Here is an 18,362-nt window from a genome sequence, read left to right as displayed (position 1 = left end):
GGAGGAGAGCTTTTTCATGCCTCTAGAGAAGGGGAAAAGAGCTCTTTTCATTAGGGATCCTACAACTTGCTTAAATTTTTAAAAGAATTAACCTGATCAAATGGTGAAAAGGGAGGGAAAACCAAACATTTGTCTATTTGCCCAGAGGAGATAGAAGAGAATGTACCATCTGCATCGATATTTGGATATTTTAGACACTCAGGTCTCTTACTTGAGAAAGAGCAGAGCAAACAGAAGAGGGTTCTGCCTGCTCAAGACAACTAAGGGAACCTGCTGTGACTCCTCATGGTGAATAATGTAGGTGACTGCATGGATAAAAGGATGGTACATACATGGATACATGTTTTTCTGAGATGTTGGAAGCGTTCTCACTTTTCCCTCTACCCAGTTATCCATTACTAGAGGAATTTCTACCTGTACCTGGTTGGACATTGAGGTGATGTGGGGGAAGATGAGTTCTCCCCAGGGGCAAGACAACCACCACATCAGTATGAAGTGACAGCGACAAAATGAATAAAACTTGGCAGTTCTGCTGTAGCTGCTCTTCCCCTCGGTGTGTTGCAGGGACATGTTTTGTTTTCCTGCTTTTCCCCGTCTGCTTGGCCACAGCAGAAGGTGTGTGGGAGGCGATAACCCCTCGCAGGGAGAGGCTGCACTGGAGCTTGTTTAACCTGCAACACATTTGCTGTAAATCCCACTCTGACGCTGCCCAGCTGCTTGAGGAGACTGTCAGAAATGAGTCCTCCAAAGCACTTGTGTCTGTCACAGTTTCTGTGTGATGGGAAAGGGAACTTGACTTGCTCTTGGAGTGGAAATGCTTCCAGCTTGAGGCAGGAATCTGTTCATGGTGGTGGGTTAGCTCAGAGGGGCAGCCAAGGCTGAGGGTGCTCCTTCATTCACTCAAATGCAGTGGGTTTGATTTGTACCCTGCCAGGTTGGAATTAGACGTGCAAGGACATATAATAGTACTTTTATATGCATTAAATTACAGGATCAAAATGTCCTGGGCACTTAAAGCCTTTAGGAGATTCAGCATTGCTGTTGTGGTTGACCTCAGCATCCAGCCTCTGCCATGTGTGTGCTGTGCAAACACACAATGTGATTGACAGCTACTGACTACTTGTCACTTGTTTTTCAGGCTGTTATATGCTCAGATGAACTCTGATGCTTCCATGAAGGCTTTTACATAATTTTTAATTATGCATCTTTCTTTTTATACCAGATAGTATCTTAAAAAAATACCCGTAGAGGTTTTGCTTTTTGCTAATGAGATCCATTAACTGTAAAATCCTATTACATTGCAGTTTCACTTTGCTTTATAAAGTCTTGAGAGCGGGACCTCTGCTGTCATACTTCATTCTGACTCTTCCCTTCCTATCTGGACACTGAGGGTCCTGGTTTAGCACAGCCAATTTGTGTTGCTTTTCTCCTCTGGGATCTCTTCTTGAAGTCCCATCTGAATTCATTCCAAAGTAGAGCTTTACCAGGAAACACAGAATTATGGAGTCATTAAAGCAAGATTTATAGGGCGTTGTCAGGAAGGAAAGCTTTGAGTCGCTGAATATCTGAACTGGAGTGAATACTACAAAAAAACCTCACTTCAAGTGTCTCCTGTCTTTCTGGTCTACTGAACAGTAACTGTATGTGCATGTTGCAGAATAAAAAAGAGAGCAACAAAGAAATAGTTAAACTTTTTGGTAAACGGTGCGTACTGCTCTTGAAAACCTAGGTTTGGTCTGACACCTCTCAACAACAGTCTCAACCAAAGGTACTTCATTTGTATGGGAAAGTTGATAGAATGTTTTTTTGAAATTCAGATCCGTGAGAGCCAGCATTTCTCACCATATAAAGTTAAGACTTATCTCTGAAGAGGAATTTTTATAACTCACACTATAAGCTCTTTGGGGCTGTTTTCAGAACCTATGTGCTTTTTATTTTCAGTGTCTTTATCAGAGATTTTTGAACCAGCACAGGTCTCCTTTGCATGCTCCTAGACTGTAAATAATAGCAACTTTTTATGGACTTTGTTCTCAGGAAAGACAGAAATCCTTGACTTGAAAAAAACTAGTGTAGAAACCCTGGAATTCAAGTCTCTAGGTGGTAACAAACTATCCTAGAGCAGACTATGATTTTCTTCCATTTCAATAAAAGGAAGAACAGCAATTGAAAAGGACAGTGAACATTTGGATACATTTTTTCTTTTAGATTATCCCAGCTTCATGCCATTCCATGTCTCTCTGTCCTGACTCTTAACCTTCTTGTCACGTTTGTTTGCATCCCAGACCTCATCTGAATGCCTCACTCAATGCAAATTACAGTCTTGCATCCTCCAGGGAAGAACACATTTGAAAGAGATATAGAAAACAGATCTCCTTTTAAAAGTACCTGAAGGGCTTCCACACCACAGCTAAGACATTTTATTTTATTGCTCCCATTGTAGCAGTGTCGAAAATGTGTTACATGTTGTACCCAAAGATATGGTCTGGTGTTAGAGCAGTGTGATTAGGGTGATTAGAGCTTTTTTGTCTGTGATACAACCTAACTCCAGCCACCTCCCTGTCTCATTGCTAATTTGCTGTAGATGCTTTGGTGAAAGAGGCCATAGGGAGGAATATCAATGAGTGTGGATAGTGTGGAAGATCTGCTCAGGAAGGAAGAGAAAAACCCCTGTAGAAGCCTTTGTGGGAGGAGCAGCTGTTCCAGGTGGCATTGCTAATGGAGTGGGGAAGGTGGATGTGGGATTACTCACTGCTCCTGAGAGCAAGAATGTGGAATCTGTTGTGCTGGTGGAGGACTTACAGGGGGTGAAGAGGCATAACTCAGGCTAACACAGAGTGTCTTCACTGTCCTGGAAATGACTGATGTGGATGTTCAGGAGGCCAGAGGTGAAAGGTTGCCTGAATCAAGGTGTATGAACAAGAGGTAGCGTCACCTGGGCAAGGAGAAAGATCTTCCTGTTTTGTGGAAGAAGTAGCAGGTGTTGCACTAACTGGCTAAGATAACGATGGAAAGGTTGCCCAAGTGAATTTCTGCTGCCAGGTTTCAGTGCTGTGTGTGTGCAGATGCACACAAAAAAAAAACATGGAGAGAGAAAAAGGGTAGGGAAGCGCCATGAGACCTGGTGGGAACAAATGAGCCTTTTCCCAACATCCAGCACCTTCTGTTTTTCATTTCTTTCCCCCACAACTGTTTCTGATGTCAAGCATGCACGTACTGGCAAAGCTACAAGGAGCAGGTGGTGGTTGTTGCTTATTTGTTAGTTAGCTTTGCCTCATCTTTGCAATCCATTTTTGTTAATACAGCTCCTGTTCCACAGACTTTAAAGATCCCTTGGTGTGGTTATCTTGTGTGACAGAGGGAGCTGGGGCTGGTGAGCGTGCTGTGCTTTGTGCACTGGGTTCAGAGGGAATTCTTTGGGATGCAGTTTACTTTGGGTATTACTCTAATCACTTTAACAAGCCTGAGCAAAGAAACAAAAAGAACAAAACCAAGAAACAGAATTTCCATTAAAATGGAATTTCCTGAGGTAGGATTAAGCTTTCTGAGGCTGCCTTGTACTGGGTACAGAAATGCCTCCAATAGCCTTTTGTATGAGAGAGTTGAGAAAACCAATTTTTTTTTAAGCTGTTAAAGTTAAAATTTAGGAAGATCAGGAGAAGCTGCTCACCTGAATAGCCAAGCAGGCTCTAGTTAATAAGCTACTACAGCAGGAGCTGTAGTTGTTGAGGACCTTACATGTGCCTTTCAGGTGATAAATTCCAATTTTGCCTTCCCACTGTTTTTTTCTTCTCCATCTTTGAGTGAAATTTCTGATGGGTATTGATGCAGGACTAACAGCAGACAATTCTTGACATAAATGCTGAGCCATTAACTGTAAGCTGAAGATAAACACATTCAAAGATGACTTCTAATGATATGTGACTTGTCTGCTTTCATAATTCAGTGGAAGCAACGGGGTGTTCATTAGCTGTGTGCAAAGCCTGTGTGGCTGTGTTTACCCACAAATACCACATGTTTGCAGTGAAGCCAGACAGTCATTCCAGAAACCTCAAGCCTTGGGAAAGGCATACTTAAGCTGTGTAAAGGATCCATAGTCAGGAGGAGGCACTGAATCCCAAGAGTAAACCTGTAGGTTCCCAAAAACAGTGTCAGCTCTTCTAGCATCAGAAACCTGGATTTTGCAAGAATTCTGTAGCTGCAGCCTGACACAGTGAAAGACTAACCAGAAACCTTGAGTAACATTTTGGCACATTTTGTCCTATCTTTGGGGGATTCAAGATGTGCCACCTCTGTTTTAGTCCAGGATTTACCAGAGAGTACCCCCAGGCTGTGCCAGCAGTGAAGTTCCATCCTCTGCTCAAGAGTTCAAAAGTTCAGATTTGGACATTGACCACCTGCATGTACCCAATCACCTGCTGTGTGTTGGTGTTTACAATTTAAGTTACTCTTTTGCCTACAAGAGGTAGTAAATGGAAGCAAGAGCATTCCCTGGCCAGCTGGATGCTTTTCAAACACGTCTCTTCCACCATCCCCCCAACTGATGCTTTATGTTTTATATCTGTACATAAGAAACTTTCCCATCTGTCTCCTACAACTAGATGCAGTCTTTATTTCAACAATTCTTCCAAGGTAACTACTGACCCATTTAAAGCTGATATAATCTACTAAGCTCCTTAAATCATTTCTATTTCAGTTCTCCAGTACTGAATAACCTGTCCCAGCCCAGAAAACTTGGAGATTTCTCTCTTAAGAAGGCAGCATGGGAAGAAATTCCTTAGCTCAGGAGGCAGCAGTGTTTGGGTGGCTCTCACCGTGCGCGAGAGTCGCGTTGGGACGAAATGGTCCTTTCCTTGAAGAGCTTCCAATCACCAGCCTTTTCTCAGCAGGGCCAAGCACAAGCTGTTGTATTGCCAGCCAGCAGTGATTAAGCTCAGCTGTCCATATGCTCCACCAGAATTTATTGTGCTGCTCAGAAATCACAATCTTTTAAGGCTGATAGATACCAAGACTGAAAAAATGAGGTACTTAAGGGTGTGTCAACCCCATCTATGGGTTTTGATGATTTTGCTCGCCAAAGCATTAAACAGAAGGAGCTTGTGAGGATGTGAAGTCAGCTGAAAATCCTTCACAGTGCCTGCTGACATTGTATCCTGACTGTCGGTGCCTTTTTTGGGATGTATGGACTTCTTTAATTTCATTAGTGATGTTAGATAAACATATTCACACCAATGGGAACTATTCCCTTTGCTAGCAGCTGTGCCTTCTGATCAGAAATACCTGCAGCAGATGAACAGACCATAAATGGAGTTGTTAAGCACTGAATGTTTCATCAAATGTAAAGTGGTCCACATGGTTTTAAGTACTTTATTCTTACCTGTGTGCCTGTGAAAGTGAGCAGAGTAGAGAGAAAAGCTTTTATAGCTCCTGGAGAAAGACATCGCTGAATTGGGACTGTGCAGTTTTCAAACAACCAGGAGGAGAAATGCCAAAATAAGTTCATCCCTTTTCAAGGTGCTGTCACTGGCAGCTTTCATTGTTCTTTTAAACAACTCCTCTTCTAAAGGAAAAGTTTCTGTTTTTCAGAGATTAAAGCAGTCCTGTCTTCATTCATTGCTTTGGCACTTGACTGATTCTTCCCTAATGGGCAGATTACTTAGGAAGTTTTTGAGCTGTAATTTCAACACGTAGACCAACATGCTGACTGTTTGGTGATAACATAGTTTTAAAAAATGACACATAGCATCAGCACAATTATCTCCCTGGGGTGGTTTTTTTTCAAGCTGGAAGATGGAAGTGAGAGGGGAGGCAGCAGCATCTGACTTGAGCTTGTACCTCGGTTCTAGATGACAAATTGGCCCTGTTGCAAATTCTTTTTTCAAAAGTCTTTTGTCAGAAAGTTTATTGATAGCCAGAGTCTTACTAAATAGTTCTGCCAGAGTGTGCTTGGAACGTGCTGCATTAAGCCAGTATTTGTGTGTGGCATCTGCAGTGTTTGTCTCACACAGTGACTCCACAGTTGGGACAGCAGCAATGGGGTGGTTCATGAGAGAGTTTCCCTTGTGGAAACCCTGGGGTATATGTCTGTAAGGCTGAGGATAATGCATCAAAACAACATTATTTCACAAATTGTGGAGCTTATTAACACGTGAAATCAACAAATCATCTCTATAAAATGTCCAGTGCCCTTCTGGGAGCAAAAAAAAAAAAAAAAAAAAAGGTTTTGCTGCCTTAAGCTCCAAATCAGCTAGTTAACTTCTTGCTTTCCAGGAATGAGTAATTCACTTTTAAGTGCCAACTAGGTTTGGTTGCAATCAATCAAGGTATTTATTGCTTCACCCTAAACTGCAGCTCTGTGTACATTTTTGTGACAAATCTGAATTACTTGTTCAATGTTATTCCTGAAAAGAAGAATCAATGAATGCCAGCAGTTCTCTTTAGTCCAAGTCATTTACTCTTCAGAATCTCTACAATTTCTGGTTTTTAAGGTAAAATTTCTGGTATTTTAAGGTTTTTAAGGTATTGGAAAACAGAGATAAAGAGAGGATGCTGCTGAGAAACTGGCAGTAATGTATAATCTTTGCTCTCTGAGACACTGGCCATGATGTGCTGATGAGCAAAACAAGCTACCAAGTTACTGCTGAAAGAGCCAGGGATGGGATGGCTTTCCAGCAGAGCTCTGTAGGTCATACACTGATTGCAGCGCCCAAATGTCCCACATTTCCATCTAAAGGAACTTAATGAGCTTAAGTGGGTTTGGTCAAACCTCACATTCAGGCCAAGTTTCCAAATCTGCAGCACGATTTTCACACTTCTTGGAGAAACCAGGGATACATTACTGTTTGTTACAAGATGCTTTTTAACTCTGCTAAGCAATACCTCCTTGCATGTGTTGGTTCAGCACAGAAGCAGCATCTGGAGCTGTGCCTGGGCAGCTGTTTGGGGAGTCCCAGCTCCTGTTTAAGGAACGTGGCTTTCTCTTCTGTGCCTGCCTTTCAAATGCCACTGTTTGGTCTTCCTCTTCAGTCACCTAAGATCAGAAATTATTTCCTAAATGGGAAAATCTGTTTTAGGTCTTCTCTCGCAGTGTCTGAAACAATTCTCCAGGCTTCTGCTGCACAACTGAAAGGACAAAATTATGATCAGTAAGACTAATTTATTGTAGCTGGAAGTGCAGTTGACAGAGAAAAACAGCAATTTACATTTTCCAGAATGAAAGGGATTCCAGGAGGATGTTGTTTGCTTTCTTCAGTCCCTGGTTTCCTACCAGCATTAGGGTTTCATGTCCATCAAATGCTAGTGAGATTTTAATGCTGCTTTGCTGTCTCTTATATTTAGCAGTTTCTAGCCATGGGTTTTCATAGAGCCAACCCTCAACCACTCATTTTCAAGACCCAAAGTCACCCTCAACCTTCAGAAATTTGGGAAAAACACTCCAAATGTCCCCAGCTGTGATACTGTTTTGACTTTCTATATTACCTACACATGAGACCTATCCCTTTCATCAGACACTGCCTCTGGTCTGCACCGTTTCCATGGAAAGCTTCCTGCATTTGAAACTCCAGAGAGTGCCAGTAAATTTGATGGAGACTGCTTGGTATGACTGTGAGGTGGCAGCATGGTCTGGTGGTGAGGAGGAGCAGCTCTGAAGGTGTGTTTTCTTTTCTTCCATGCTGCTGAGGAACCTGGAACCAGAGACTGCATCTTTCCATACCCGCACTCCCCTCACATACTGCTCCTTCAGGCTTTGTTGTCTGCTTTTTGGGCTTTAGCTGGCAGTTCCCTGTGGGGTTTGTACAGGACCTGGCATGCTGGGATCCCTGTCTCACTTGGTTTCTTTTAGGCATTGCTATAATATAAACCAGCTGCACTAATATTTTAGCTGTAGGGAGAAATGTACTGGTTTGATGTGTGCTGTGTAGAAGAAAGAGAAAGCTACTGCCCCTAGCCCAAAAATGTGAGTAGCATAGCAAATATGTTAGTGATCTCCCAGAAATTTTAAATGAGATGGATTCTGCCACTGCCTTCATTGCACTGTGGGTTTTTAAGAGATTCTCTTGTCTCAGTGAAGCTTCAGACTGATGTGCTGAGGAGAGCTGGTAAACTGTGAAAATAAGGCTGAGTCCTGGTGATGAGTTTTAGAGCAACATTTTTCAAGGGGGGCATGTTATGAAAGGAGAGGATAAATGGTCTGAAAGACCTGTAAGAGTCAAAGCACTGCAGCTTCATGGCAGGGCTTTATAGAAAGGCCAGATAGATGAGGGAAAAGAGTAAACAACCTACAGAATAAAAAGATTAGTGCAGTGTGGGTTAACAGCAGCCCTAGCAGGGAGGTAGCAGCAGTCTCCAGGTGTGCAAGGCTTTCCTCACACAGGGATCCTGCTGCTGTGTCTGCAGCAATGGTGATCCCTGCACTGCAGCTGGAATGTGCTGGCAGCCAGGATGAGGAGCTGGGAGCTCTGCTTGACCTTGGCAAGGGAGACAGGGCCCTTCCCAGCTGGTCAGAAGCACCAGCAGCTGCCCAAGGAAAACTGGGATCCACAGCTGACACTGGAGCATCCTCCTACCAGCCAGAGTAAGCCCTGTTGCAAACTTTGGAGTTGAATGTCTTCCCTTGAAAGACAAACACGAGAGTGAAGAGTGCCCTGACCTGTCTGGAGGAGTCCTGAAGTGCAAATAGCAGGAGAAGGTAACAAGCTGAGTGCAAAAGCAGGTTTGTAAATGCCAGTGAGTGCTGGGGAAAATATATCTAATGAGCTGGTGTTGCTGCTGTCTTCCTTCTCCCTCTGTTTGACATCTCCAAGATGCTGCTTGTGTCCTTCAGGTCTTACCTGAATTTCTCTCGATCAAGGCTGATGGTGGGATTCTTCTTTTGGCCTCAGCTGCCTGCTTGGCAATTAAGGGAGATTTGTCTCAGCCTGGCTATGGAAATGGGGTCACAGAGCCCTGTTGCTGTGGGGCTGCAGGGCAGTGCTGCCCTCCCAGGTGTTTCTGAGGTCCCTGAAGTGAGGCTTGGGCAGTAGGAGAACGTGCATCACCTGCTCAGTGTGTGGCCAAGGGTTGGGAGACCACATAGTTCTGACTGTGGAGACTGCAAACAGCTGGGAAGGGGACCTGAGTTTCCATGCCTGACTCTTCCCAGCTCCCTGGAGTGAGCTCTTGGACCAGGGCAGAGCTCTGGGAGTTCCTCCCACCACTTCTTGGCCTGGGAGGGACATACACATGTGATCTCCTCTCTCTGCAACTTGCACTTACACTGTGGAACAGTGACTCTCTCCTAACCAGATGCACAGCTGTGGTCAAACTGGTTTCTCAGAGTAGCTATGAGGAACCACCACACTCCTCTTTTTTTTATCTCTGGGAGGAAAATCCCAGAAGAGCATCTTGGACCACAATGATTGAAGCTGCTATTTTGTGAAAGCCCACAGATTTGTCCATGCTCTCCAGCACTCTTCCAGCAACCAGAGATGCTGGAAGATTCTCACATGTCCTGCCCTGGCATGGCCCAGTTATGGAGCTGTTGTCCTTGAATTTGTCAAACCCATTTTTGATGCCTTTGTGTGTCTGTTGCCAGGCTCTGGGCCAGTGAGTTTCAGCAGTTCACTGCCTGATGAAAAGCTTCACATTATGAGAATAGAGAGTATTTTCAATAAAAGATGTTTGAGAGTGGGATCTTCTGGGGTCTCTTACCAGCAATGACCAGCAATGCAGGATGAAGTCGCTCAGTCCCTGCCCTGGTTTGCATGGAAAAAAACTCCACATAAAGTTCTATCACGTCTTTAATGGAAATGAAATTATAAAATTGGGATAATACCTACCTCATGCTGCTCTTGAGGGTTAATTAATGTTTACAAAATCACTTTAGGTCCCGAGATTTAATTGAAGGAAAAATATTACCATATAAAATAGCTTTTTATGCAGGCACTGCTATAGGGTTTCAGCTGGGCAGAGTGCCGTGGCAGCCAGCGTTAGCACATGTTTTACTGCATTTATGGTTGTGAGGCTTCCTGTAGTTTATATGAAAATTGTCTCTCTGAAATCACAAATGAAGCATCAGTGTTTTCCTCTCTCTTTGAAAGAATATTAATTTGCCATCTTAGGGCTTGACTGACTATTTAAGCTGCTGTAAATACAACTCTCCTTTGAGAAAAAAGGAATGGAATATCTGTTCCCTTGCTTGGGATGAGCTGATACAATTTACTAATGACTCCACCTTTGGATGCCATGGATGTTGCTGGCTCATATAAGCAATAAATCAGGCTGGCACTGGGTGTCCTGCTGTAGTTGAAGGGTGTGTTTGGGTGTTCATTATAATCTCCTGCTATCAAGAGATTTTAAATACAGCTATAAAACTTCATTTCTGGAGTTAAATTTGACTGTGGAAGCATCAGCCAGGGAATGAGTTCTGTTAAGTGCGTGTTTCAGTGGGTTTTTCTGGTTTGGTTACTTTTTGTTTGTTTGTTGTTTCATTGCTTTGTTGCAACCCTTGTTTCAGGGTTTTTTTAAAGATGGAATAGCAAGTGAAGGAGAAACAATACTGGGTTTGGCTGCCTTCAACTATTGTAATAAAACCTTGTCACTGCATAAATGTCACCTCATTTCTGCTGTAACATTTTTTTATTTCACAGAGTGGTACAGGTCGGGTGAACTTGGAGGTTGGATTGGTTACTCAATGTGCTTTTGTTTTTTTTTTTTTTTTCCTGCCACCCAGGGTGACTACGACCCCAGCAGAACCAAAGTTCTCCATTTCAGCATGAACCCGATGAGTTTGGCCAAGCAGCAGCGCAAGGAGGAGCAGCAGCAGCTGCAGGAGGAGTGTGAAAGGCTGCGGGAGCTCGTGCGGGTGCTCAAAGGAGGCGGCTCCATCTCTGGGAATCTGGAAGGAGTTGGGGGTTTTCAGTCCCCACAAGAAGTTGCAGGTAGGCTGCTGGCTTCTGGTCCTGGGGATGCATTTATTCATCCGTGTTGCCAGAGGAACTGAGTGCAGAAGCAGATGGAGGCATTGCAGACAGTGTGCTTGATGGAGTGGTTATGTGGAAAATGAAAAAAGCTGGGTTGATGCAGGAGAGAGTGGATGTGTGGTGGCAATCCTGGGGCAGGGTGGTAGAGGGTGGGTGGTAAGGCTAAATAATAATAATTCATATCATTTACTCATGATGAGTGAAATACCAATACAACAGCCTTCATAGGCTGGTGCAGGCGACAGAGTGAAAGGAAATATTTCCTTCCTTTCAGGGCTGGTTTAGCCCTTGAGGTAGTACAGACAGCAGGAAATAACTTTCATAGCTGCAGGGAAGCAAGTGGTTGAAATCTTTTCAGACCTGACTTAAAACAAATTAATATTGTTTATCAGTGTATATGTGCCCCATTAATCACAGCTACATTCAATACTCCATGAAAGCAGGGTACATCTTTCACTGAGCTAAATACATTTCATAGAATCTGTGGCACTCCAGTACAGTCTGTCTTCCTTTCACATACCTGAGTGAGACTTTTTAGTGCAGCAACCCCAAAAATCAGCACCTCCAGACATACTCTCAAACTCTGAAAATCAAGGTAAGGATATCGATGAAGCTTAACCCATCACCTGTAACACTGTGAGGGACCAGGCAGAATCAACTTATGCTGAAAAGCCCAGAAGAAGTTACAGCTGTAACTCTCTCATGGCCTCAAAACAATTTGTTAGAGAAGAGAAAAATGAAAGAGGACTGAAGGTCTGTGTGGAGCAAACCTGGTGTGTCCCAACTGCACGTACATGGTCAATGTCTGGAGGTCAGGATCATCTCTCAGATGAGACTGAAAGAGCAGAGCTTTTCCCAAAGGTCACAAGTGCTGGAAGCTTCAGACCCACAAAAGGACAGAGCCCTGATTTAAAGAAAATGCACAAAAGACAACATCTTTCTCTGTTATGAAACTGAAATGATCAGAAAGTAGCCTGTCTGTTTTCCTATCGCTCAAACAATGGCACTTCATTATTGCTGAGAATGTGTTTGTTCCAGCATCTCATAGTGGATTATAGTTCTATATAGCCTTAAAAATGTGATGGTGAGAAGTGCAGATGGGGTGGTTTATAACGTGACGAGCTCACTGCATGTTACAAGTAAGTGACAGTTCTGTCACTCCTCTTAGTGGATGCTGTAACAGATGCACAAGCATGAAACACTTGGCAAACATTTAAGAAGACTATTGTCTGTAGGAGCTTCCAGTCTCAGACCCCCAGTGGGCAGTTCTTGGGGATAGCTCTTGCATTGCAATTTGAATTTGAAATGCACTGTGGTTTAGGTGTTTAAATTGCAGTAGATGCAGCTGCCCAGTGCCCTTGTCTGTCCTTATATCCCGAGTACCAGGCACATCTGCTGCTGCAGGTCCAGGGGCTGACAGTGCCCAGGGAGGGCAGGGGCAGAGAGGCTGCAGAGGTGGGGTCAGCCCCGTGTCTCTGTCACTGATGGATGAACCTCTGGGGTATCATCTGCAGTAATTAGACCATCTCTTCTGGGGGAATGTGTTCCTCACGTGTGCCTCCTGTCATGTGTTAGAATTATTATTCTGCTGCCTTTCCGTGCAGCTGCTTTTAGCTGTTTGTGAGGTGCCTCTGTGCTGGGATGTTACCAGGTTTGTTGTTAGCTCAGAAGGGATGCATTTTTAAAGCTGTTTTCTCTTCTGCCTTTGATTCCAACAGGAAAACAAACAGCTCACTGGGTTTCAGGGTATTTCCAACCTCATGTATGTGATTTCTTTTTTTTTTTTCCTTTTACCCCAGTCCCAAGCTACATCATTCTGACTTCTGGTAACCAGCTCAGATGGAAGAGAGCATCAGGTTCAGAACTTAGAAGGGTGGGAAGTACTTCAGTGTCATTTACCAAAGTCACAGGAGGGCCCTTTGGATTCTCAGAGTGCCTATAAGTGCATCTGAAAGTGGTTCTTGTAAACAAAATGGGAAAAAGCTGTTGAAGGCTGGAGCAGCCCTGGGGATGACTCTCTTTGAGGACAGGGTGAAGGTATAGGAAGCCAGGTTATGTGGAAAGATCTTGGGCATTTTTTCTTGTAGTTCATGTGCTTGTGTGCATCACTGTCATGCACAGGGCACGTTGTCATAAATGCACCTAAGCTCTTGTTTCTGCTGTGGGAGCGTTCAGCAGCAAAGTCAGATGCAAGTGTTGGGATGTGAGGAGATGCTGAGGGTGTTACAGTGCTGACCACAAGGTTACTGGGTTATTCTGAGCTGGCTTTAAATTAGCCAGGTGAATGCCAGATTTGGTCTCCTTGCTGGAGCAGGGAGAGCTCCCAGTGAGTTTGGGGGCAGCTGATCAAGTGTGCTGTGCAGGCTGCATCCATTTCTGCATTGACTCCATCCTGCATCCGCAGTGTGGATACAGCAGCTGTTCAGCAGTGGCTCACCAACATGGATTTGTGTGGCCAGAAAACTCACACTGTCTCCCTCTGGGTAAGACATGGAAGATCCAGCTTTTGCTGTTTTCTTAGCTCAGCCCACAGGAACAGCTGCCACATGCCTTCTGCTTCAGTGTATTTTCAAGGTGTGAAGTGGGGAGCATGTGGCAGAAACTCCCTCTGCTTTGTTTGTCACTGTCCAATTGGCTACCCCAGGGAGGGAGGTTTGTTGTGCATGATAAGGGAGCAGATTTCTGTGAGCTTTGTGAAGCTGTTTCTGTACAAAAATAACAAGAATTGGAGCTTTTCTTACACCCCTCTCTGTCAGCTGCAGTCCCCATCTGTTTATCTTGCTCATTCGTGTGATACACACAAGAGGCAAATTCACTTCTCTGAGCTTTTGAGGTGGGAGGTCCCTGGTGTCAGAGCAGAATGGGGTGAAAAGAGAGCAAGGACAGAGTAGGAAGGGTCTGGATAAAAGCTGGAAAGACAACAAAGGTCATATGTAAGTTTGCATTTTGCCTTTAGACAGATAGAAGTAAATGTAAGATTTTATTGTCCTGTTTTGCCATGTAACCTGACTGGCTGCTTGGCGAGGTGAGGGATTTGGGTGGCCTCCAGCCAGCCAGGTTTGATGCATCCAGCAAGCTTATGTGGTATGCAACAGCTATGCTTATGGTTCACAGAATTATAATTATACCAACCAAAAAAAGGCATTAAGGACAATGATGTTGATGGTTTTGATAATAAATGTATTGGCCATTGTTAAATCCCTTCATTGGACTGGAGTGCAGCACATTTCTTCTGATTGTATTTCCAACTCCTGCATAGGTAATAAGAAAATTATTACTGTGGACGTTAAAGCTCATTAAATGTGACTCTATTAAAAATCAAGGTTATGCTGGACTTTAAATCTCTTTGAGCATAACTGCTGGAGGCTGCAGCACAGCCTGGCAACTTGCCACGTGGTTCAGTGGCCCTTTCCTCTCATTTATGCCATAACAGTCTCTGTTCAGATGGGGACCTATGGAGAGCTCTAACAACATCCTGTCCTTTTCCAAAATACAGGTTGCCAGTGCAGGCTCCTGGGGTGTTGGGGGGCAGGGCTGTGGGTGCTGTGCTCAGGGTGTGGGCTGGAGCTCTGTGAGTGCTGTGTTCCTCTGCTGGGCTGTGTAAGAGCAGGGAGCACCAAGGTCAGACAGCCATCTGGGGAGAGGCTCCGAGTCCTCCTGCCTCGAAAACAGGGATGCAGATTGTGACAGCTTTGGAAAGGTGGCACAGGGCATCGCTGCACAGATATGAAATCTGTTCCAGTTCTGCATTTCCCTTTCCCATGCTCTTCACACCTTCCCTCCACTGCCCCTTCTGTATTTCAGTCTGCATCTTCTACTTTTTTCTTCTATCTCCATTGCTTTTCCTATTTTTTCCCCCATTTCTCTCCAGGCGATTTCTGTTTAGATCTTTCTTTTTTTGCCCTGTGGGGTCCTGATAGACCTCTTGATTTCTGACACTGCTAGAGATGGATTTGGGTCTTAGTTGCAAACAAGTATGTAGGTGGCAGCTAACGGGGAGCTGGAGAAGTAATGATTTGTAATAAAGCATAGGTAGAAACGAGAGAGAATGGTTCAGGTGCTCCTTATCTCCATTTGTGTTCCTATCTTAAAGGTAATGTGTCTGAAGGTAGGAATGGATGATCCATGGAAGCTGGTTCCTGACTAAAAGAATGCAGTAATGAGAATTTTCCGTGAGCTCTCATGATTTATTGCTGTCCTGTAGCTGCACCAGAGTGTTCCTTTCTTCATGCAGCTTCTCCCTGTGAGAAAGAGGAAAAGTGCTTTTAATATTCTTTCTGGTGAGAGAGAGGCTGGCACCCCTACCAGGAAGGAAGATGGGGAAATCAAGTCTGATTTCAACCATCTGTGGAGAACTTTGGAACTATTTTCTTGATCATAATCCCACCAATAAAAAAAAAACTGTTCATCTGTCTCAATGGTTTCAGTGTCCTTTTCCCCTTGATAGGGAAAAAGTGGGAAAAGGGGGTCTTTGCTGGAGGACTGGGGAATCTCACTCTGAGGTAGGTGTTTGGCCCTAACACGGATACTACACCTGGCATTCAGCAGGGGCTGTCCCCAGCATCACAGCCATGCCAGGGCCTTGTAAAATTTATTTAATTGGATTTAAATTGGCTAATGAATTCATATTAAAATAATCTAATCTTGTTGAAATGACAAGCCAGAGATGGTAAAATTTGTCATTGTCTCAGTGTGCTTGTGCTTCCGATGAATGTGTTTCTGAGTACAGAAGGTGACAAAAAAGGAGCAGATGGAATTTAGAAGTTGCTGTTTTCCATCCACAGTTGTCTGAGCTGTTGGTGCTTGGAAGCCTTGGTGCTTCCTGCCATCTGTGTAGGGAATCCACACATGATGAGGGCTGCACCTGTGAATGAGACCTAAGTCCACCTGATGGAGGATCCTTCCGTGACCTCAGCTGCTGGTGGTGCACATGTGGAAGTGCAGCCTCCATCCCTCACTTTGTGCCAGTGCTCCCAGCATCCCACTGGTCAAATGGGCTTGGGCCAGCTGAGTGCACAGAGGGCAGCTCTCCTTCAGTCTCATCCTGAAGCACAGGAAGGATTCATTAGGTGACCCTTCTGTCACTTATGTTCAACCTGCCAGTTCCCCTTCACTCGTACTGAAGGAATTGCCTTTGTTCTAAAGAGACACAAAGGTCCAGAGCATTTGCTGCCTTTAAATGTTAAGGGACTTCTGTTAAAAGCAGGATGTTAGCCTTTGTGCCCTGCCTGTATCTCAGTAAATTGCTTTCTGCATATCCCAATTTCATCTGAAGTTAATAAAGAGCTTGACTTTGCCTCTGGTGCTTTGCTGTGCACTGGTGAAGGTCTGTCCTCTTTCACTCCAGAGATGGCCACATATCCTTGATGGGGGAAGAAATCATCCCCTACTGCTACCTGCATCCGAGATGTTGCATAGCATCAGTGTGCAAACCACAAAAGGCATGGAAAGCAGCACAAGGGATGAGAGTTATTAGCAGCAGTCCTGACCCACTGAGAGCTGCCTGCCCTCTCGTGCTGACTCCATGGGGCAATCCTTCTGGCTCTCAGCTAATTCTCATTATTATTGTTTTTATGGTGCTACTTTCTCTTCTGCAAGACATTTAGACCAGTCTGGGACCTGAATGGTATATTAAGACTGGGAATAAGATGATAGTTTAAATAGAGCTTACTTTGATTCCCTTCATTATTACCCATATCCCTTTGTCTCAGTCCAGCACTAGAGATAGCCAGGTGGTGCTACTAAATATACCTGTTTTCATAAATAATTCTAGCTGAGTTGTGATTTCCTGTACTTCATATTGACAGGGTTGCAGTGATCAGGGGAGAGTCCCTAAATGGTATCAATGGATTTGGGCAGTGCAGCTGTAAGGGGAAAATACCTTGAAGCTTTTGTGTGTTCTGATTCAGCAACAGTGCCTTTGATGGTAAATGTTCTGCACTACTGAAGTCACTGCAGGCACCTATAAAGGTCCTGGTTTGAATGAAAGTCCAGTATCTCAAAAGGACTGGAAGAAATGTTTTCTGGTCTTTAAAAAAATTGCTTTAATCCCATATAGTATTCATCATCCAAAAAGATTCCCAAGGCTCTTTTTTTTTTTTTTTTTTTTTTTTTTTTTTGTGATAACACAGATATGAAGTCATGCAGCACTGAGGATATTGCAAACAGTGTGCCCTGCCTGTGGCAAGATGCCATGAGTCTGTTGAACAAGCAGAGACTTGCCCTGAGCTCAGTGTAATCTGTGTGCTGCAAGGGGGCCAAAGGTTGCCGACCCAACAAACCCCCAGGGATGCCTGAAGCTGGCAGCTTCTTGTGAAACAGGGATGGGAGGTGCCACTGAGACATTGTTAGAACTTTCAGGCTCTGTCTGCTGTCCAGGGAGCCAGAGGTTTGTAATAAATTCTGTAAAGTAGTTCTGTTGTAGCTGGTAAATGTGTAAAACTTGGTGTCAGTCAAAGGTTACTCTCCAAACTATACTTAGCCTTCACAAAGAGCAAAAAAAGCTGCAGGATTTCTTCCTGTCCTCCTTTTCTACCAATTTCACATGTGAAGTTCTTGGAGAACTCAATATTTCTGTTTTTCTGAGAGGCAGCCTGTGAGCCTACATAATACTTCCATACAGCTCCAACAAGGCCTACAAGGGTTTTTTTAAAGCATCTTCTACCCTCTTGCTAGGTGCTGTGTAGAAATGGACTGCAAAATATTTAGTAGAAGCTTTGGTCCATAAAAAACCCATTTTTGGCAAAGAAAAAATAGTAAAATAAGTTGTGAGAGAGAAGGAAATGGAAAAGAAAATAAAAATGTATATGTGATGAGTAGCACCAAATTTAAACACAACTGCGACAACATCTGCAATGGTTTCTGTAGCAGTATGAGGAAGGAAGCTCCCAAGGGAAGATTCTCTGGGCTTATTGATTCTGATTTGAGTCTGGGTGTAATGGAAATAAGTAGCACTGCAAGAAAATACAGCTGAGGAGAGGACTGCTGGTTTCCTGGGAAAATGCATTTTCCTTACTTGGTCCTGACACAGTAAAGGTGTGGTGCTACATCTGGGGAAGAAGAGGCTGCCTTTGTTGAGCTAGGTGGGAAGGTTAGAGGTAGCTGAAACTATTACAGATAGGCAGAGAGCAAGGTTAGAGGTAACTTCAGGAAGCAGATAAATCAAGAGAAAATGTGTAGAGAAACCTGGACAAGGAGTATTCTGTTTCCTTCTGTATGTGGCTGTAAAGGAAAAACTGGTAATAGAAACAGTAATTTTGAGCCTGATTACTTGGGATTCCAGTTTCCAGTCCATCAGTAGCTGAGTGAAATACAAAGTGAGCATGTGGAAGAGTTGTTCTAACTACAAGAAGTAGGTGTTCTACTCAGGGGACATTCAGAGGTTTTGCAAGGAGAAAAGTCAAT

General features: G+C 44.0%; 1 protein-coding gene across 3 annotated transcripts in view; it reads left to right on the top strand.

Moving 5' to 3' along the window:
* Positions 1-18,362, top strand: part of MAD1L1 (mitotic arrest deficient 1 like 1) — a 352,719-nt gene that overhangs the window by 216,150 nt on the left and 118,207 nt on the right. For all 3 annotated transcript variants that reach the window (XM_053992178.1, XM_053992176.1, XM_053992177.1), the window contains one exon: positions 10,709-10,916. In XM_053992178.1, coding sequence (XP_053848153.1) covers positions 10,709-10,916 — 208 coding nt within the window. The remainder of the gene's footprint in view (positions 1-10,708; positions 10,917-18,362) is intronic.

Source organism: Vidua macroura, chromosome 16 (assembly GCF_024509145.1).
Source record: "Vidua macroura isolate BioBank_ID:100142 chromosome 16, ASM2450914v1, whole genome shotgun sequence".
NCBI lineage: Eukaryota > Metazoa > Chordata > Aves > Passeriformes > Viduidae > Vidua > Vidua macroura.
The sequence above is the reverse complement of the archived record's forward strand: the minus strand, read 5'-3'. Positions and strand labels throughout refer to the sequence as shown.